This window comes from Trichosurus vulpecula, chromosome 9, assembly GCF_011100635.1.
Source record: "Trichosurus vulpecula isolate mTriVul1 chromosome 9, mTriVul1.pri, whole genome shotgun sequence".
Lineage (NCBI taxonomy): Eukaryota > Metazoa > Chordata > Mammalia > Diprotodontia > Phalangeridae > Trichosurus > Trichosurus vulpecula.
Window position 1 is genome coordinate 46,307,216 of NC_050581.1, and position 23,175 is coordinate 46,330,390.

The following is a 23,175-nucleotide window of genomic DNA, read 5'->3' on the forward strand; positions in this document are numbered from 1 at the left end:
CTTTATCTAATATTGTTTTATAGCAGATAACAATAATTTAAATGAGACAGGCTCTTAAATGTGGCTTAATGTATATTTTTCTTTTTATTGTTTACCAAAGTAGACGAGTGATTAAAGCAGTCTTATTTGATATTATAGGAAGCAAGAATTTAAATTTTTTTAAATTTACTTATAAAGGTATTTTTATCTTATTTGTAATATTAGTATTATTTCATAAAACACTAAAAATATCCAACTTAGACTTTTAACGAAAAGATTTAAGATGAAAGGATATGACAAACTTTTGGGAACAATTAAATAATTTATAAATTATGTGTCTTTACTCAGGGGGCATGATGTAGCCTTTTTTATTTTTTGAAAAGTGAGATATGAAAATTTTTTTTAAATTTTCTTGACTTCAGGGCAAATACTTATTTGTGCAAGTGATGATCGAACATGTGCACAGCTTAGAGAATATCTCACTGTTGGAGCAAAGGCTTTCTTATTGAAACTATATACAAAAACCTTTGGAAAGGATAACAAAGCTGGAGAAGTAAAGACAAAATTCAAAAAAGAAGACAGTTCTAAGGGAAACCTGAAATCTGGCAAAGAATCCAAAGTCTCAAAAGCCAAGGTCAGGACTTCTATAAAACAAAGACCTCCAAAGAAGAAGCAAGAATTGACTTTAACTCAAATGGTAACAAAAATTGAGGATGAAGCTGAAGAAGTCGATTATAAAGAAACAAGCAACAACCAAGAAAGCTGCTTCAAGGAAACCGAACCTGAAGTGTTTGATATGAATTTATCATCTGATGCTGCATATGGCATCCTGAAAGAACCCCTCACTGTCATCCATCCACTTCTGGGTTGTGGCGACCCCTACGCTCTGACCAGGGTATTACATGAAGTGGAGCCAAGATATGTTGTCTTATATGATGCAGAACTAACATTTGTTCGTCAGCTTGAAATTTATAGGGCAAGTAGGCCTGGGAAGCCTATGAGGCAAGTGTATTAAGTTATTGTGAGTATAATTATAGGGTTTTTTAATATTAGTTTTACTCTTCTTTGACATTAACCCAAAATCACTATTGGTTCATTTTTCCTTTAAATTATTATTATTCTGAGTTATAGGTATTACCATATTTAAGTCATTAGAAAATTTGCTAACCTATATAATCATGAATTTTGGAAGTTTTTATAAGAAGGTATCTAAAAATGCCACACTGGGCTGAGTACTCACAAATAGGAAGAGCTACAAGGGACTTGAGGTGAGATCCTTTAGTCCAGCATTTCTTAAACTGTGAATCACAACCCTATATGGGGTCATGAAAAATTTGGCAACAATAAAAGGTTTCTAAATGCACAATGACCAAAAATTAATACAAAATCAAACATGTAATGAATCTGAGGTATTTCTGGCAGCACTTGCCTGTGTTGCATCTTGCAACTTTACTGGGCCTTGGTTCTGAACATAAAGCATGCATACTTTGCACTGCACATACCCTCAGGCCATGCAGCATCTATGAAAGCTGCCAAAGTACAAAAGGGTCCCAGTAGAAAAAGTTTAGTTCTCTCATCTTAAAAATGAGGAAACAGTGACTCACTGATGGGAAGTGGCTTGCCCAAGATCAAACATAGTAAATAGCAGAACCTGAAATTAAAAGCCATATTTTCTGATTCTAAATCCAATGCCCTTTCTAGATCTCATCCTAGCGAATTACTTCTAATTTTTTCTGTTACTCTATTATCATCTTGTATTTGTGTTGAAGTTTAAGATGTAAAATCATGTCAGTAAATCCTGTACTATTACAAAAAACTATACAATTTACATTCAGTCTTAGCTTTGATGATAGTTTCAGTGTTTTTAAATGTCTGTATTTTCTAAAAAGAGCTAAGAAAGAGGGAAGGCATTACATTTATCTTCTAGTACTTAAAGAACTGTTATATGGGATATTGTACTCATTCTGTGATTCCAAATAGCAGAATTTAGACTAGTGAGTGGAAGCCTTAGGGAGACAGATTTTACCTCAATATAAATGTGTGGGTGGCGAGACCACCCGAGTACCCCAGTAATTCACAGAGGCTTCTCAGGTAGGGACAGAAAAGGAATTAATCTTTATTTGACAAATCTCAAGAGATTTGGGCATCACCTCCACTAGGACGGACTAGTGGAAGGAGGCGGCTCACAAAGGCAAAACACCAACATGTGTCCTATCACAACAGAACTCCCACCCACCACTATCCCTTCTCTCCATTGGCTGGGAGGAGAGCTTACAATCTAGGCACAAAAAGCTAGACAAAGAACCAGGAAATTGAGTATAGCCAATCTGAAACATATCTCCTTATTTAGTAACTAGTTGCTTATGTGGCAATAATATGGCTAAGGTAAAAAGGATGAATGAGGAAAGAGGGAGGGGGCTTCCTGGAGCAAGGAAGGAACAACCCATAAGCGCTTATTGCCCCAGGCCTCAAATTCCTAAGCATTACGTAATCACATTCCTACAAGGTGAAATCTCAAGTCCATTCCATCTTTTCATTGCCCCTGCTTATTCCAGAAATAAAAAAAGTAATTTTTATATTTTCTCTCTCTGTGAAGTCTTCACAAGAATTATCTCCCACTCATAAAGAACTTTCTAATAAACTGAGCTGTCAACAACAGATTAAAATTAAGTTGCTTCATGATGTGATTTTCCCATAACTGGAGGAGTGTCCAAGTAGAGGCTGGATGGTCACTTTTGGGAAGCATTATGGAAGGGGCATATATATTTGGTAAGGACTTGTACTAGACAGCCCATGAGGTATTTTTCAACTCCTTAGAGTCTTTGAGCCTATAAGTATGGATGTCCAATTTTGAGAAAAATAAACAGCAAAATGATTATCTTGAACTCAGTCTGAACCAATAGACAGAGCCAAAAGAAAACTTTCTAGCGGACTTTCAGATAAACACATGCTGGCATATCAGACCAGTACAAATGAATCAAAAGTAATACAGGATTAGAAGTTTGGATAGTGAGATGAACAAAAGTAATCAGGGAATGATTAAATGTTTCATTCTTAGTTCTCATTGTTCTTAGTGATAGCATATATACTCCGAAGAAGATTTCTGTTGCCTGGGAATAGAACAGTTAGTAACATTCTTAAAAAAGGGGTTTATAAGGAAAGAGTAGAAAAGTTGGAGAGATTTTTTTTAAGGTAGGAATAAGAGGAAAACCTTAAGAGGTTGGAGAAAAGGGGGGCAAAAGGGATATAGTTGATTCCACCTCCCAGCAGTTTCCACTATAAACAAAATAGAAAAGAGACAGATCCTCTGTAACCATTTGTTACAAGGGAGGATTTGGGATGGAGGAGGGGAGAGGCATTAGGAAGTGACTATGATGTAAAGAAGAAAAGGGCATCAGTGAAACATTTCAAAAGAAAGAAAAAAAAGAGAAACAAATAGCAGTCCTTTCCCCTCCACCACCACCCCAAAAAGAAGATACATGTATAATTAATTTTGAGGAGATTGATAAAATCCATGTGTGTTGTACGTCAGTGTGTTTATATAATATGTGTCATGTCTCTATTCTGTTAAGACATTTACCAATGCAAAAGACCTGAGGCATCACTTGGAAAGATAAAAATTGTATAGATTTCACTTATTGTTTATTTTCCACTAACATGATCTTTTATAGATTGGTTTCTATAACTAAACAATCTAACATTTAAAACAGTTTTTTGGCAGGAATGCAGAGCGAAAATGAAAAGAGAATATAATCTCTGTGGGTTGGTGGGGGGTGGTTTTGGACTCCTTTATATTCTGAGGAAATAATCACTCATCTTCTCTAGTATTTCAATGTTTACCCAAACTTGATTCCTTCTTTTGACAAAGGAAAAAAAGTTAGGTAATAAAACCTTTAATAGGTAGCGTTTAGCAGCTTAATTTTAGTAAGAGTGTGATTAATGGAACTTTTTATGCTTAGTCAAATATTTATCATTTGAGTCCTTTGAGTTGCTAAATTCGAGTGTTATGCTATTCCCTATAGGGATTAAGGACTGTGTTTTTGTGGCCTAAAAAAATCTTTTGTCTTGACTTGCAGGGTTTATTTTCTTATATACGGAGGTTCAACTGAAGAGCAACGCTATCTTACTGCTTTACGAAAAGAAAAAGAAGCTTTTGAAAAACTCATTAGGTAATATATAGAGCATTAGCAGACTATAGAAGAAGTCCCTTAAGTGATCAAGGGTAGATTCCAGAAGGAAAACCTATAATGCACATTTAAGTTTGAAGAAACTGCTATGTTTAAATTGTTTTGTTTTGCTTTAAGTTTCTTAGATAATGAAAAAAGATAGAGAGAAAGGTAGTGGGGAAAGGCTCTGTTGAGAGTATAAATCTGGCCTTTTTTTTTTTCTTAGTGGCATCTGATACGCCTATTTCTTTCTCTTTCTCTCCTCCCCAGTCTTTCCCAGAATTGAGAAGGTAAAGCCAGAACTGAAAAGGCAATGAGAATACTACTAAACTACTAAAGTAGTTTGAAGTTTTCAGCCTTCCAAAACACTCCTGGTTTGCCAATTTAAGCACTGACAACCTGTGGCAACACACAGCTGCCAGATGTAGAAAATAGATGGTTTTCAGTGTTATACTACCTGCCACTAAGGTCCTAGGCAGAAGTGAAAAGTAAACAGTTCTTTTTCCAGCTTTCCCTATCCTCCAGCCTTGCCTCACCAGTATCTACTACATGCATCCTGCTCTCCTTCCTCCAATGCCAAGCTCACCCCAGAACTCATTTTTTTTTTGCATCCATGCGTTTATACAATTATATTTACACAATTTCCATAATTATAAAGCACTCTAGCTTCATCTCCTTCTCAGGATCCTTATGTAACATAAGCTCTAAAACAATTATTCAGACTCCTACTTGGACTGATAAATCAGGCGTCCAGAGCATGGCCACACCTTCCTTCAAAGGTCTAGATGTAGTCCTGAGGGGTTGAGGAGTTGTTTGTCTGTTAGTATAGATCATGAGGCCCAACCACTGTGCTTTCCACCATGATCATAGTTGATATCCATTAGTCATCCAGACTTAAATAGCTTTTAGGAAAGAGTATTTACTAAGGTCGTACAGTAAGAATAGTTAATATACAGATTGCTTGCTGTCTTGAAGAGAGGGAGGGAGAAAAAAATTTGGAATTCAAAATACTATAAAAGGAAATGTTGAAAAAAGAAAGAAAGTTTTAAAAAATAGTTGATATAAAACATCTTCCCTCCCTGCCCCGCCCCGCCCTGCCAAAAAAAAAAAAGTCAGTTTTCTTTCCCACAAGCACATTCAGAGTCCAGGGGAAAGTAGGCTGAAGCTTAAAAAATATGAGGCAAAGGAGTAGTCACAGTTTTTGAAAGTCCCTTTGGGACTTTGGGATTTGAAGATTTGGGAATCTTCAGTATGGTGCCCTTAGGTATGTGGTATATTCTTCTTTGATCTTTGTAGGACTGTAAACCCAGATCCAGTCTGCTGGGGTGCCTATGGGAATGAGAAGTTCTTTGGACCTCCAAAGTTCAGAAGGTCTTTATCTGGCTAAGGCAGAGGGGAAGCAGAAAGGGGAGCTGAAACCAAGGCACTCTACTTCTCAACCTCCTCTCCCTTGCCCACTCATTTCCTGGTTCTCTCTCCTATTTGCTGCCAGATACTCACTCCACTCTTTATCTCTCCTGAGGCCTGAACTGGCTTGATATTTTATAGATGACCCCTGGGATGAGTCCAAATTTCCCCAGATCAATTTGGATACTCTTCCTATACAGTTACTTCCAATTTATCTAGTGGCTCATAAGAAACATCTAAATTGACCAAGACCTTTTCATACTTAATTGGAATGCCTTTGATCACTTTGATTCATTCAAGGTGCTATCCTACCTGGTTGGTACCAGATTACAGCATTTTATCATAATTCGATTGATCTAGTCAATTCACCCCTACCTTCCCTCCCTCACCTCTTATCTTCCCACAAGGCTTCGCTACCCTTCCCCCGCCCCCTCCTGTTGTTATTGCTTCCCTCTTCATATTACCTTGAGTTTTTTTTACTTTTGTCTTCTCACTGTAAAATGTAAGTTCTTTGAGGACAGGGACCATTTTGTTTTTTTCTTTGCATACATGGCATCTAGTACAATGCCTCATACTTAGTAGGTGCTTGATAAATGTTTGTTGAATCAAAATTCTCATTCTCCATGCAAAAGCCAAACTAATACTTATACTCTAAAAAAAAATCTCAAAACTAATACTTAGCTCAAAATAATTAACCAATCCCTTTCCAGCCCCCCGACAGCCCAGCTAGGTCAACAAGTAGTAAAAATACATTGAATTATTTATTATTTTGAAGCATATTGAAGTAATTCAGTAGCATTGCATTACTATTACTTTGTAGCTATATAGCACCTACCTCACCACATTTCCTTACAAGTAGATTTGTGTCCCATAGGGATCAGTGATAGATCAGTTGACACAACAAATATTTGAATCTAATAACGGCAGATCTTGGAACATAAAGAGTCTTCTGAACATTAGTTTATATAGTACTTTCCCATAAAACTAAATAGTTTTGCCTGTTACCTGCCATGATAAATCTAAACCTCTCATACAGCTAATTTTCTGTTTTAATAAATAAATCTTTCCAAGTATCCAATCATCTGTATTGTTGAGGTTTCCTCATAATATTTTTTTCCTCAGTTAAATTTTTGAACTTTGAGAAGTTCTTTAAAAGGCAAAAATTGTTTAAGGAATTGTACTGTGGGAATCATTTATATTAGAGACAGACTTAGAGTATGACCTCTACCACAACCTGCATATGCCAAGTTCTAAGGAATGCAAATATTACTATTTAAAATATTTTAATGTGTAATAATATGGAACAGTGGAGCTAGCAGTAGAACTGTTTGTAGTCATTGGAATAGCATAAAAAGACCAGTCACTTATAAAGAAAGGAACAATTTCTTTGGCAGTAGAACTAGCAGTAGGATTGTACCTATTAGAGAATAGTAGTAAACAGTAGTCTCAGCTTCCATTGTTGGTCAAGTATTATTATTCATATTTTACCAATTAGGAAAGTGAAACACTGGTACCATAAATGTCCCATGATACAAAGTGGATTAGTGATAGAGCTTGGTTCAGAAACTTTTTTTCTTTCCAGGATCCTAGGCCATCCTATCATTAATCCTTCTCTAGATTTTCTAGATGTCATTGAAGTAAATATAATAAATCCTCACTACTAGAGAATGAAAAGCAAATCAGGATGATAAAATACTTTTAAATTAATGAAATTTTTTGAGTTTATACAGCCAACTGCACTAACCTAAGAAAGTGTGGAAAGTATTAAAAAAAAGGATCATGGATAGTTGTAATTTGAGTTCAGTCAAGTTAATTTAAGTGATTAATTCAGAAGACTCGCTTCAAAAAAAAGTTCAACTTTTTTTGTAAGAATTGTCATTTTTATATAAATATTACTGTACTTAGAAATTGATTATAGCAATTTTCATTTTTTGAAGGTCTATATTTTGCATTTTTTAAGTAGTTATTTTTATTGTTTATAGTTTAGTTTTGCAGCCATTATTTGTTTAACTTGCTTAGTAAAACTAGTTGCAAGAATTGTAAAATCATTCAGAAGCAAATTTTCAGTGTAACAAGTATTAATCATGGATATTAGGAGTATCAAAAAATTATAGGTATATATGGTTGCTGTATTGTATTAAGAAGACCGCAATCATCCTCAAAACAATATCCAGTATTTTTACAGTAATTTTCACTTCTTTTAACTAAGCAAGAGTATATGTTTTTAATGTTTAACTATTTTAGTTAAAAAATATTAACTTTTTGAAACAAAAATTACATATAACCCATTTATTCCAGGTTAGTATTAAAAGCTTAAACATTTAGTTACACAGCAAGTTCAACCCTTACTTTCCCCTTTCCCTTTTATGGAAAAAAGACAAACCCCCTGAATTTTTCAATTCCCAGTTTGATGTTAATTAGCATAAAAGAAGACTTTGAAAAACAATGATACCAGTCTGTGTCCAAGAGAACACATAATGAAACACATCCCTCCTCATAGTAGAGGGAGGGGGAGCTCCTCGAACAGTACATCACATCTACTTGCATGTACATCGTTGCATAGAGTTACTGTGTCAGTTTTTGTTTAATTGCTTTTTCTTGTTACAAAGGAGTGTTCAATCTGGGAGGGGGCCTGTCTACCTAAGAAATCATTTTAGAAACAAAAGACATCAATACATTTTTTTTAAAAAAATAATAGGCTTATAGAATCCTGAACCTAGAGCTATGAAACACTGCCTAAAATCCAAGTAGTACATACTTTAGCATTTACAAAACTCTGAGCTATTGAACAGCTAAATGAAGTAAGGAGGGCAGGCGGTATTAACCTCATTTTATAGATGAGGAAAATTAAGAATTGGGGAAGTTAAGTGGTCAACGTTTATTAATTAGTATTGGCTGGCAAGTGGCATTACTCAGGCCAGAACTTAAGTATTCTAGGTTTTAGCTCACTTCTCTTTCTACTCCAGAATGTTGCATCTCATCTGCAAAAGAAGCTGCCATTGTTCATTCAAACCAGTGGATCAAGCATTTATTAAGAACTTAATATATGCCAGTTACTGTACTAGGCCACAAAGATACAAAGACAACCTCTGCCCACAAGGAACTTACACCAACAACTCAGACATCGAAAGAGACCCTTTTTTAGGAGGTGGCACTAAGTCTCATGAGCCCTAAAAGAGAGGGGTTCCAAAAAGCAGAGATGAGAAAGGAGAATTTTCCTAGCTTGGAAAATAAATTGCAAAGGCATAGAGGCTGTAGAGACGAAGGGTCGTGTGTGGAGAAAAGCAAATTTGGATGGAACTTAACAGTACATGACAGAAAAAGTAATGTGTAGCCAACCTAGAAAGATGGACTTAGAGCCAGATTGTGAAGGGCCAAAGCAAAGAGTTTGTATCTATCCTAAATGTTATATTATCCCTTTAGTGTGTTACTAGTAGCAACCTTCCATTGTGTCATACGTCACAGCTCACCAAGGATCTCTAGTTACATGATTTCATCTGATCATCACCACAATTCTATGGAGTTAATATTACCCTTATTTTGAAATGAGGAAAGTGAAGGTTAGACATTCAGTGATGTGCTCAGGGACCCACAGTGACAGAACCGAGACTCAGACATGGACTTTCTTACTCCACATATCATGTAGCTTCTGATAAATGTACGAGTGACCTACGCGAGAAAATTTAGAATACTTTTCTTTCACATCTTATAAGCAAATTTCTGTTTCTTAAGTGGTTTACCCTTTGCCTAAGAACTATTACTCTATTCTAGAGTAGTAATTACTGGATGCCAGTGTCATAGTTAACTTCTGTTCTTCAGCATTTAAGGCTTGGCCCTCATAAATATTGGTATTAGAAAGAAATTGAGCTGAAAATAGTTCCTGACTATTGTGTTGTGACCAACTTCTCTTTATTATCCCAATGATAACTTCGTATTTGTATATATGTTATCTCAAAAGATGTATGACTAAGAGCCATAATTTGTATTCCAAAATTATGTATCTTGAGTTTTAGCCTATAGCACATTTAAACTAAAATGAAGCCTGACATGTCCAAAGGACAATTCCTCAAGGAATTAGGTGGCAAGTTTTCTGGTTAATCAGAAACCTCTTTTTGTTTCAACCTTATTTTAAAGTCTTTCATAGCTATAATAGTATGGCAGAATTCTCTGACACTGCAGCCCATGCTGACTTCTCTTTAATATAGCATTTAGTAATCTGGCATACCAATCCTCATTTGCTCCCTAATTGTTTTATGTCAACTAGATCATAAACTCCAGCTACTAGTCTTCTCATTTTATATGCCACATAGCACAGTGTTGTGCATATTGTAGATACTCAGTTTTTTTTAAACTTCCCTTTATAAATAATTAGAATTATTAGAATAATTAGAAGAATATAATTTAATCTTACTTTGATTATTGAGAATTTTGTGGCAATTCCATGTACTCGTATAGAACCCCAGTTTGATTTTTATATAGATTTATAAAATTCTTTTGAGGGCACCATTATCCTTCATGCCACCCAGGTTCAAAACTTCAGTCAGTCTTACTTCATCCCTCTTCCCAATTTCCAGTCAGTTGCCAGATCTTATTGAGTCCTACCTCCACAATGTATCTCATATTAGCCCCTTTATCTACATTAACATAGCCACCACCCCAGTTTAAATCCTCATCAGTCTTCCCTGGGCTATTGCAGTAGTTTTCTAGGCTCCTTTTTTGATCATGGCTTTAAGGTAGTCCAATAATTTTTAAATTATCTTTCCTGGATCTGTTCTCCAGGTCACTTGTTTTTGCAGTGAGATACTTCACATTGTCTTCTATTTCTTCGTTCTTTTGGTTTTGTTTTATTGTTTATTGATTTTTCATAAAGTCATTAGCTTCCATTTGCTCCATTCTAATTTTGAAGGAATTATTTTCTTTAGTGAGCTTTTGGACCTCTCTTTCCATTTGGCCAGTTTTTGCCATACAATTTTCCGGTTTTCCCAGAAGTTTTTGTCAGATAGTGAGTTCTTATCCGAGAAGCTGGGGTCTTTGGGTTTATCAAATAGTAGATTGCTACAGTCATTGACTGCTGCATCTTGTGTACCTAACCTATTCTACTGATCCACTACTCTGTTTCTTAGCCAGTACCAAATAGTTTTGATGATTGCTGCTTTATAATACAGTTTAAGATCTGGTATGGCTAGGCCACCTTCCCTAGCATTTCTTTTCATTAATTCCCTTGATATTCTCAATCTTTTGTTCTTCCAGATGAATTTTGTTATTATTTTTTCTATAAAATCATTTTTTGGTAGTTTGATTGGTATGGCACTGAATAAGTAAATTAATTTAGGTAACCAATTCATATTTTTCTTGGAGGCTTTGGATGTAGGAGCTTTGACTTTGTTGTCTTCTGAGTATATGTTTTGATCTTCCTTGTCACCAAAGTAAGTTTCTATAGTCGAAGTTTTTTTCTCTGTTGTTTCCTCATTTTCTCAGCCTATTACATGACTTTTAACTTTATGTTAAAGTAAGGCTCTGCTTCCAGGGTGGAGGGCACACTGTCTCAAGTTTCAGGGGTTTTGTGCAGCTGTTTTCAGAGATATTTCTAGGGACCTGTAAGTTTTCAGTTTGTCCAAGGTGTTACGCTCTAAGGAGAGGTGTTTACTACTTTCCTGGCCTGTGCTCTGGTCTATGAGGGACCACAAGCACTCCTTTCTGCCCTGGAACTATGAGGAGGATCCTCCATTCACTATGGCTACAAGCTCTGCTATGCTAATGCTCCTCCTCACCCTGGGACTGCCACCCAGATCTGAGTATGGGAAGCAGCAGAGTCCTGCCTCAGTGCTGTCAACAAGACCCCTGTAATTTCCTTTTACCAATCATTCGACCCCCTTACCATCTGTGGGCTGAGTGCTCTGAAAACCACCACTGCTGCCAGTGATTCAGTTGCTCTGAGGCCTGCTCCTAATTTACTGGTGCCAGCTCTGTACTGGGGCAGTCTGCACTGCACTATGCTTCTCTCTCACTCTGGTGCAACAGACCTTTCCTGCCAACTTTCCAAGTTGCCTTAGGCTAGAAATTTGCTTCAGTCAGTCTTTTTGTGGATACTGCTGCTCTATAGTTTGTTTAGAGTCATTTTTTAAAGGTAGTTGGAGGAGTTTGGGGGAGAGCTTGGGTGAGTCCCTGTCTTTACTCTGCCACCTTGGCTCTGCCTCTCAAGCTTTGGTCTGTTGCGGTGGTTTTCTAATTGAACCTCCCAATTTTTAGTCTCTTTCCTGTCATTGGTGTCAAGCTCAGATAGAAATAAATCCCAGTGGCCTCATACTTAGAAAACACAAGTTAACATTGTCTGTGTTGTATTGTATTTTTATTGAGTTTGTTTTACATTTCCCAATTACAAACAATCCATGCCACAGTTGGGAATTCTGAAGACTGTGGGTTTGACTCCTCTACATTTTCTGAAATAACCTTTTAAATCATAGGTCACTTTTTTTAATTGCCTCTAGGATAAAATAAAGTCATTTTGACATTTAAAGTCTTTCACAGTCTGGCTCAGACTACTTTTCTGAATTGAGTTCACATTACTCCCCTTCATACACTCCATGTTTTTCTTTCCCTAACCTTGCATTTTATCTCCCATGTATAGGCCTTTGCACAGGCTTTCCCCCAAGCCTGGGTTGCACTCTGTCCTAACCTCCAGTTTTTAGAATTCTTAGTTTTCTTCAAGGTTTTACCTCACTCAGGTGGCACCTCCCATCGGAAGCCTTTCCTATTTCCCCTATTCATGTTCTTGCCTCAAATTATGTTGTAGTTATTTATGTTTAAGTATTATAGACTCCCCAATAGAATCCAAGTTCCATGAGAGTACTTTTTAAAATTTTTATGTACCATCACCTAGCACAATGTCATGCATTTATGGGGTACTCAATAAAGGCTTGTTGAATTTTGAACTGAGAAATTATAAGCTATATTGACCTGAAGAGTTAAATGTGTGCTGAAATCTGCATAACCTTGAAGTTGTTTTTAAATGTTATAATTCTGTATTTATAATTGTTCTCATTGTCTTTTTCCCTTAAAGTTTAATATATTTTCAAAATTCCAATTAAGAGATCTAGCTCATCAGAGTTTTATTTTATGTTTTTCATTCTGCAAGAAAAAAATCATTTTCAAAAAGAAATTATTTTAAATCTAATATTTGTTTAGTTTTAAAAAAAATACATTGATTTTTATCCACTCCTTTTACAAGTAGCATAGCAATTGTTTACATGTAAATGTTTCTAAATGCTTAGAAATAATTTGCTATAATAGACATTCCCTTACAGTCTTTTTTTGTGCCATCCTAATTAATGAAATTTTGAATTGTCAAATCCTTGAAGAGCCAGTAGTGTGAAAAATACACCCTGTCTTCTATTGGAGGACCAGGAAGGAGTATACAAGTTTTTCTACTTCTTCTAGCTATCATTTGTATATTTTTGGCTTTAATATATCATTTTGGCATACATCAAATTATTTGGGTTGTTTTATATTTGAAAAATAAGCGAAAAAATAAATGTAAAATTTACATTGTTCAATTAAATTTTTTGCCCTAATTTCGTAATATTTCAGAGAAAAGGCAAGCATGGTTATCCCTGAAGAAAGAGAAGGCAGAGATGAAACAAACTTAGACCTGGTAAGGGAAGCTAAATCGGCACATGCTACCACTGACACTCGCAAAGCAGGTGAGTTCCTGCCCTCTCCAGTTCAGTGTCTTATGCCTTCAGACAAGCTTATTTGTGTGCATTTGTCATCTATAAGCCCTTTGTTTGTAAGTTGAAATTATGTGTACGTGATCTCTAAAGTTCTTTCCAATTTCAAAGTTCTGGGATTCTCTCTTGCAGTCATTTTTGACAATCAAGCCCCATTATGTCTGGCAGTAAAATTAAATTAGGTTAACTGTTGAGAAGTACAGCAGAGATATGCAATGTAGCTTTATTTCCAAAAAAGTTTTATGTAAGAAATGTCATAATGCCATGCACCTAATTTGGGAAACTATAATGTATTTTTTTTAAATGCTGGTAGTTTATTAATAGACATTGGTAAGAACTCTTTCCAGATGTTAACTGTAGATGAACAAAAGAAACGTTGGTCTTAACTTTTAATCCTTATTTAAGCATATATCTTTCTTTAATGACATCATTCTAAATACCTATATTCATTCCATAGGTGGCCAGGAAAAGACTAATTTGCAACAAAGTATAATTGTGGACATGCGAGAGTTTCGAAGTGAACTTCCATCTCTGATTCATCGTCGAGGCATCGACATTGAACCAGTCACTTTAGAAGTTGGAGATTACATCCTTACTCCAGAAATATGTGTGGAGAGGAAAAGTATTAGCGATTTGATCGGTTCCTTAAATAATGGTCGTCTCTATAGTCAGTGCATCTCCATGTCTCGATACTATAGGCGACCAGTACTTCTGATAGAGTTTGATCCCAGTAAACCTTTCTCTCTTACTTCTCGAGGCTCTCTACATCAGGAGATTTCCAGCAATGATATTAGTTCCAAACTTACTCTTCTTACTCTTCATTTCCCAAAACTCCGTATCCTTTGGTGCCCCTCACCACATGCAACTGCCGAGTTGTTTGAGGAGTTGAAACAGAACAGGCCACAGCCTGATGCAACAGCAGCTGTGGCAATCACAGCAGATGCGGAAACCCTTCCTGATGCAGAAAAATACAATCCCGGACCCCAAGACTTCTTATTAAAAATGCCAGGTGTCAATGCCAAAAACTGTTGTTCTTTAATGAATCACGTTAAGAGCATTGCAGAATTAACAACTTTGTCACAAGATGACCTCACAGGGATTCTCGGAAATGCTGCAAATGCAAAGCAGCTCTATGATTTCATTCATACATCCTATGCGGAAGTTACAGCTCAGGGAAAAGTTAAGAAGTGAAATTTGAAAGGTGGCTTATTTTGATCACATGGCCATACTCTTTGTTGTCTTTTATCATAATAGCCTTCACACTCTCATTTCTTTAACTCAGCCTTTCATTGTTTTCCATTATAGTCGGTGGAACAGAAATCTTAGAATTTCAAAGCTGGAAATGATCTAGTGTAGGCCCCTCAATTTACCTATGAGGATACAGATGCCCAGAGAGGGAAAGTGACCTATCCAGGGTCAAACAGCTAGTTAGTAGCCAGAGCTAGAACCAGAATTCAAATCTCCTGACTTGAAGGCCAATGTTCTGTCAGTTATACCACCTTGATATCCTTCTGATTCATCATGGGAGTCTTTTTAAAGCTGCCAATTTTGCTCCCTCTTCCTCCTTTGAGATACTAGCACAATTAAAAAATGAAGTATGTCATGGTGTCCATTTAAATTTCTTTAACTGTTTATGGATGAAGGAATTTTTTAATGAATTGGTATTTGTGCTTCTAAAAGTTTGAGGAAATGCACATAGTCCACTTTTCTTCTGTTGGCTGTACAAAATATACCAGTGTATCACAAAGAGCTCCAGAAGTAACGAAACCACCATTCCTGTCCAATTTCCTACCCTCAGTGTAAAAGCATTGGAGGATTTACCTCAACTGATTGAAGAGTGCAACAGGTAGGAGAATTATTAGCCCGATGAATTTTTAATTAGGAGATATATGTGATGTAATACCGTTTGGCTAATAACTTTTTGTAATATAAAATGAATTGCCTATTTGCAGGATTTAACAGTGTTGATGAAGCTTTAGAATTTTGTTTCTTTGGAGATCCCTAGTCCCCTGGACTCCTGGGCTATCAGAGCCCTAAGTTCTAGTCTGTAAAAGCTTTTTCTTTCTTTCACCTTCTTACATATGCCTTAAGATCACTATCTCTGTAGCACCCTGAAATACTTTTTGAGCTCATTTCTGTTCCGTTCACTTCCATATTTTGTGCAGTTCTGGGATTACAGTGCTAAATCCACATCCTGCTGTGAGATCTGGATTAAATGCAAATGAATGACTAACTAAATTGATGAGGTTTTATTTTTTGTGGTTGAGTTTTATCCAAAAAATACTGGACAAGAATCAGTAAATAGGAAAGTAATCATAGTTCTAGGCTTAATACATTTTTTAAAATCATAAACTTTTATAGAAAAAAAGAGTCAGATTCATGCCTCTTTTGTGAGTAATCTGGCTTAGCATTCTACTAAAATACATAAAAGGCTTAAATTCTGTTACTTAAATTGTCCATAAGAGAAACAATCTATAATAATCTGGTTGTTGGCAGTGAATTTTCTGCTCATAGCTGATATGAACTGACTGACTTCTACAAAATTAAAAGGCAGTCCATGTGACAGAGTTTACATTCTTGTTTGTGGGAGCCTGTTTTTTTGTCACACAACCTGGAATAAGCAAGCATTGCACACAACTGTATAAATGTATTTGTAAATGCCATTTATGTATTATTTCAACAATACTTTTAATCTGTTGCTGAAATTTAAATGTGCTATAATATAAAGACTATAATAGCGTATTTTTAAGTTGAATTCAGTGATTATCATTAATTACATTAGCTGTGATTATAAAATTGAGAGGTGATTTGGAGTGGTAGGGCAAGGGCAATGTAAGAAAATCATTTTAAAACAAGCATAAAATTCTAAACTTTTTTGCTCCATTTTAAAAAATTTACTTGCTATAAATTTTCCAGATAAAAATGGTTAACGTGAAGCATTGGGATTTTCCTAAGTAAACATCTTACATTTATATTTATATTCACTTTATTTTTGGAAGAGAGTTCAAAACCATTGAATATTCATTAAAATAGAACAAGCTCTTTTTAAAGATGCCAAGTTTTAAACTATCAGAGATAGTAGTCTTAGAGTTTATTAATATTCTTGTCTCTTAGCACTCTAATACTATTAATTGCTATTATATATGATAGATATTTAGGGGCTATAGATCTCTCTTTCCTGGATATTTGAGGTGTAAAAGATTTATAATCAAAGAACCTTAAAATGGCAGTTATTACTGACTCATTGCCAGTCAGGTTAGCTAAAGTTCTCTACCACTAAATAAAAGTGTATGTGAATATATATTCACATATAATTATACTTTATCATGGTTTTCTTGAATAGTATTGGACTCCTGAGCTTGGAGTGATGGAAATGTATATAATTTTAGGCTTAAATAATGAATAATTATGTTCATATTTTTAGTTTTTTATTTGAATATTTATGAGTTTATATTCATTTTTTCCAGGACCTTTTTTTTAACTAAGCATATATTTTTAATTTTAAACTTTTCACTGTATCTAAACCCTAACTCTGGAATAGATAAAATAGAACAAGAAATATTTCCCATTTGTTTTTCTTAGTATAAAAAAAAAATCCAAGGTTTGCTTTAACAATGGATTTGAGTATTCCTTAATCCTTAGGATTACGAGATATTTAAATACAAACTATATGTTCTCTACTAGTCCAAGAAAAGGTAGAAGATTAAGTCATGGTGCAAAAAATGACTTAACATCTGAGTATAGAATTTATAAAAGGTCATAAAAGCATAAAAATAAAAATGAATGTTCCAGAACAATTCAGGAAGGCTACAGATTGGTGACAAGATGTGGGGGGAGCTTTTAAATTATTTAATGTGACTTTGGTTCAAAACCTTTTGAGAAAAATTGTTTTATGTATGTGTATTCTTTTTAGCATGAAGAAACTTATTTAGAAATGTGACATTTTAGAGAGGAAGGAGCCTTTTCACAGATTTAAATATCTTGACTGAAATTTAGCTGGGTTTTAGCAATCAATAACACAAGAAGTTTTTTTTTTTCATTGTATTTAGTTCATATTTACTGTGATGCTGAACTTCAGATACCTGATGTATACATCATAGTAGGCCAGACATTAGGATAGCCTATGAAGTGCTGTTGTATTTGAATTTAAGGCTATTTAAGCAGAAATGAGGGGAGGAGTGTCAGAATATAATTAATTTATATCTATGCTAAGCAGAAGCTAACAAGATATACAGCAAGATTTTTTAACATCTCAAGATAGAAGCACTTGTGGAGTATAGAAATACATTTTAGACATTAAACAAAACCCAATGTATGAAAACCCTAATCGGGGAAGAAAAAAAACACCGCAAGACACAAATGAATTATTGAAAAACTAAAATAATGGGTTTTTTACTGCTTTTTATTTTTACAGTTTCACTTGTTTAATTAAATCAGTAAACTTTCACTTTGGTCAGTTTCATTTTCTAGTTTTCATTTTTAAACCTGTTTGTCTAAAATAAAAACTCCAATCTTTTCCTGCACTTAATTCTCATTACATCATTTGGACCATGCTCTACTTTTCTTCATATGAAGTTTAGAGTGCAAGAATTATCCATTTTACATTGCCATTTGTTCAATGTCTCTTTTTAGCAAAATGGGAAACAAATTAGTTCCTACATTCAAAAAATAATAGTAGAATATTTTGTTATGAATGAATGAAAGAGGAAAAATAGTGCTCATGATATGCCAAGTGCTGGGGTATACAAATACAAAAGCAAAGCCGGGTCCTGCCCTGGAGCAGAGCTTATATAAAAAAATCCTTTAAAGATTTATATAAACTGGTGCAGAATGAATCAAGTTGAACCAGGTAAACAGTGACTACAATAAGGTAAAGTGAAACAAGATGACAAAAACAAACAGTTCTGCATAATTACAGTGACCAAGCTGGATAACTGAGAAAATGCACTTCACTCTCATGGCAGGGAGGGGTTGGCGCTGACTGTGGGTGTGGAATATTTAGTACATGGTCAGACGTGATCCATAATTTGGTTAGTTTTTGCTAAACTACTTTTTTCCTTTTTTATTCTTATTACAAGTGATGACTCACCACAAAGGGGAGTAAGGAATGCATTGAAAATGAATGTCATTTAAAAATGAGAGATCAATAAAAATAAATGAGCCCTTTCTTAGAAACTGCCCATGAAGAAATAGAATAAATTCTCTCGTTTGTATTGTCATCTGCACTCAGAAAAAGAGGAGGGCTGTTGCTGTTATTGTTAAACCTCAGGAAAATTAGATGTTTGAATGCTTTTGTATTTCCATATACAGCAGCACTGCCAACTTAGACTGGCATTTTTGATGTTACGTGTTGCTAAAGCTTCATATTCCATTCTAAAATTAGAGGTTGTGAATGTGAAAGGTGGCTGCTATTACTTATTTTTTAAAAAAGACACTGAGGAATAGTAATTTGATACTAAGATTCTTGTCCTATTGTTTTAGTGATGCTTTACTTCTCCTTTCTCTTTACGAAACCATAGTAAGGCTCCTTATTACCCTTTAATCAGAATTCCTTATCAGCATACCCAACATCCATGAACTATCAGCAAACTGTGGCCTACTCTGTAAGGGGTAGATTTGTGAATGAGTAAATAGATGTTTCAGATATTCCACAGGATCCATTTCTGCTTCATAAAAGCTTAAATTTAACAGCACAGCTCTCAGTGGGGCAAAAGAGAAAATGATATCATAGTAGGCCAAACAAAATCCACATCAAGACAAAGTTCCAGGAGATTAATTTAAAAAATAGGTAAATGAATGGTAATATGTGCTAGGTAAATACACATGTATGCAGATATACATATGTGTATCTATGTTTTTTATATGGACACACATAGATGTCTCCAGGAGTTCAAACATAGGTCATGTGCACATATATATTCATAGCATTACTTTTGTAGTAGTAAAGAACTGGAATCAAGAGAGGCTTGGACCCATTGTTGGCCATTTAATGAAAACCAGAGTGATTTGGGTTTAAAAGTATGGTCAAGTAGCTCAATTTGAATCACAATGGGCTTTTCAAAACCTGTTTTTTCAGAGCTATATTTCAAGAAATCACAAAGGACAATTGCAATAGACAATTAATTGTCCCAGCTTTTTTTAATAAAATAACTAGATAAATTAATACGTTTATAATTAATATAATTAAAATAATTAGATAAATAATAAATTGAAAAAATCTAGACCCCAAGCCCCAAGATATCTTACAAAATGTAAGCAACGACATGTAAAGATATGACCCCAGGTGGACAGAGAGATCATGTGTAATGAAGGAAGAAGGAAAAAGAAGAATTAACAGCATTGCCCAACTTGAACTGGCAGGTTGAGTGTCCAGACAACAGCTACTGTTATGCACAAATTATTGTTCATCCTTTCTTCTCAAAGAAGACCAATGACATCACGGGAGTGATAACTACGTGTATGAAATGAGGGAAAATAGGGAGTCTACAAATCCTCCAAGGTTGCAAACTTGGATGACTAAAATATATTGATGCCCTCAACAGAAAGGGAAATTTGGAAGAGTCAGGTTAATAAATTGTATTTGGCACATGATGAGTTGCATACATACAGAACATACAATTTAAAATGTCCGTTAAGGAGTTGGTGATATGGGACTAGGACTCGACAGGCTAAGGCTCAATCTATAGATCTGGGAGTCATTTGCACAGAGATTTGAGCCCATTACTTGGGGGAGGTCCCCAAGAAAAAATGTAGAGAGAGGAGAAGCCAGGACAAAGCCATATGGTACACAGTTAAGGGTTACAATATGAATGATCCAGCAAGAAACAAGAAGGAGCCATCAGACAAAGAGGAGAATGACCAAAAAAAGCAATTTAAAAAAAAAAACCCTGGAGGGGAGAGAGCATCCAAGAAGAAAGTATTATATATTGCAAAGTATTTTTAAAAAACCTGAAAAGAGGCAATGAATGCATTTGATTTGGCAATTAAGAGATCACTGGTAACCTTGAAGCGGTCAGCTGAATTATGAAGTCTGAAGCATTCTGATACCTTATAGAACTAGAAAGCTGGAGTGGCCTTTCATAGCCTTCTGTTTTGGTTACAGAGTATTGGCAGTCCCATTGTGAGGTCTGCTTAAGTGTAAATTGGCAATAGGGATTGGCCTAGCCCCCTCTGCTTTGGAATTTGGATCTGGATGTGACTGTTTTACAGGCTTCTCTGCCATCAATTTATGAAGCAAAAAATGTGCTCAGTAATGTTGTCTTGGAAACTGAAAGTAAATGTTCGGCAGTTTTAGACAAGCAATGCTAAACCTTCATAGAGATTTTTCTTTCTTTTTCTGGGTTGTACTGAACTTACTGTAATTGGGGCAGCAGAGTTGCTATGGTGATTTATTATTGTCAAAACAGAACACTTTGCCACAATGTGTCAAAGCAACAGATAAATCTATTTTATGTAGATTTGAATATGACATTAATAATTGTTGAAAACCCTCTATACTTCCATTAGCAGATGAGTGTACAAATTTTAAATTGAGACTGAAAGGGGCATTAGCTAAAGGGTCTGTTTTAACTTTTAGAATTAAACCTTTGCTGTGCATATAAATAACAAGAGTTGGCTCACAGAATTAGTATTTAAACTGGAGAAGTATTGCAGCTGGGAAAGGGTTGATCATTGCAGCAATTATATGGCTAATTGCTCCAGTATGGGCATATCCTAAGAATTATGACTCATGCCTCACTCTCTAACTGTTAGGTCTTGTGATGAGCCAGTAGAAATAGACACAAAAAAGCAGCTTGTTCCTTCCATCCCTCTTGTAAATCTTTTTTTGGGTTCTACAGTCCACCATACTTATGCTTGGGGGTGGGGCACCCTGTCTAAGGAGCTCAATGCCCTCACCAATAGGGGTCACTATTGAGTCACATAAATTGTCTGCTTAAATTGAGCTGGACAATCTGAAGACATTTACACATTGATTGAGAGTACATCTGCCTCTGATTCTTGCCTAGCCATGCATGATACAAGAGAAAGAAATACTGTGTGATTTCCAGCATGACTCACTATAAACAAACCAGGGCAATTTCAGTGCCTCTTATCAAAGCATGTCTATATGCTCTTGGGCTGAGAATGAGTCAGGATAGAAGTCACAAGTCTCGTTTTGGTTTATGAGCTTTTTTGTTTTTCTCAAAGCAGAGGTGGATTTCTTTAGGGGTAGTTTTGCTTTGTTTGGAATGCCTCGATTTGATTTCCAAATAAATACTGACTATGATCTCATGGTGAACATAAGGTGAGGCTACAAAACAAGTATCTCTCCCCTTTCCAGAAGCCCTCCCAGATCAAATAGAAATTGGTCCCTACCCATCATTAAAGCATCTCTACCATCAAACCCAAAAAAATGCTTTTCGTTTTCCAGTTCATATCAATTTATTACGTATGGTTATATTTATATGTGTAGCCGAGATGAAAATTAGATTATGTGACTGCAGCTGTGGCTACATTACTTGGAAGGGCCTCAGTTTCATACTCAGATGTTGTCCCCAAATCCGTAGGACCATGTATATTAGGGGGAAAGGGACTAGGGTTAGGAAACTAGGAGATACGGAGCGCAAATGTTGTTACTTCCCTGGCTACTGAATGAGTCTAGTAAAAGCAGTAACAGCGTATAAAAGATGGTTGGGGAGCAGGGGGAGAGGTGGAGAAGGGAAATAAGGAAGGAAACATTATGTAGATGTGAGAAGTAAGCAGTTTGGGTGTTTCTCAAGCTGTGTCCAATACAGTGTAAGTGTATGTGAGTGCACAAATGTTGCTGCATATTTAATTGTGTTCAAGTCAGGTCAAGTCAACTGCCTTTATTACCAGAGCCCTGTACTGAGTGCTTTGGGGAGATATAGAAAACAGGAAAAAGATAGTCCCCTGTACTGAAGGAGTTGTAGATTTATTACATTCATGGTTAATGGCTTAACGTTTACAAAGTACCATGAAAACAGGTAAATGCTTTGATATTTTAAAAGAAACGTGTTTTCATAAATGCACAGCCTGCCTTTGTGGAAGTTTGCTTCTTACAATCCCTCCATTTCTTAGTAGATGTGAGTTGCTATGACCCAAAAGACACCAGGTAGTAATTAATCTTTTAAAACTTAGACTAATCCTTAGACAACTGATAAAAATCTTTTGCTGGAACCAAACTTTTTTTTCCCTTTTTTAAAAAGTTTTATTGAGGTTTTAAATATCACTGTCACCTCCTGCTGCCTCTACACCATCCTTGCCTTCACCTCAGCCCCAGTAGAACCCTCTCTTGAAATCAGTAAATATAGGGTGTCCCAAAAGTCCTAGCACAGTTTTGAGCTATTAAAGTTTAAATCTGTTAAATTAATTAGTGCAGTTTCAAGCTACTTAAGTTTAAAACTGCATTAACATTTGTGGGACATTCTGTCCAGTCACGCAAACCAAAATAACGCATTGATCATACCTGAAAATATATTATTTAACACCTCTTATCTACCACTTCTCTATTGTGGGATGAGCCATCCTTCACCATCAAGTCATCTAAAGTAATGATTGGTCCAGAGTTCTGAAGTCTTTTAGTGTTGTTTTTCTTTATGTGATTGTGGTCCTTCTGATTCTGCTTACTTTACTCCATTAGTTAATAGAAGTGTTCCCAAATTTCTCTGGATTCTTCATATTCCAGAGGCAGATGTGATAAGATTGTCATCAGAATCAGGAAGGCTTGGGTTCAAGTCTTCTCTAACCTCTCAGTGTCCCAGGTAATTCTCTAAAACAGTAAGTTCCAGAACAGGTGCTGGTCTATTTTGGTGGAGAGATTCCTCACCAGGAACAACCTAAGTGGATTAAATTAGAAGTGGTCCAGAAAATGAACACAATTATTCACATTTATTATT

The 23,175-nt window shown here is 35.6% G+C and overlaps 1 protein-coding gene across 1 annotated transcript in view; it reads left to right on the forward strand.

The window, feature by feature from the left end:
- The window catches only part of ERCC4 (ERCC excision repair 4, endonuclease catalytic subunit), a 41,522-nt gene extending 23,796 nt beyond the window's left edge, over positions 1–17,726 (forward strand). Inside the window, exons 8-11 of the mRNA XM_036738738.1 lie at positions 402–981; positions 4,056–4,148; positions 13,140–13,252; positions 13,737–17,726. Of these exons, the coding sequence (XP_036594633.1) occupies positions 402–981; positions 4,056–4,148; positions 13,140–13,252; positions 13,737–14,470 (1,520 nt within the window). The 3' untranslated portion in view covers positions 14,471–17,726. The remainder of the gene's footprint in view (positions 1–401; positions 982–4,055; positions 4,149–13,139; positions 13,253–13,736) is intronic.
- Positions 17,727–23,175: the final 5,449 nt, after the last annotated feature.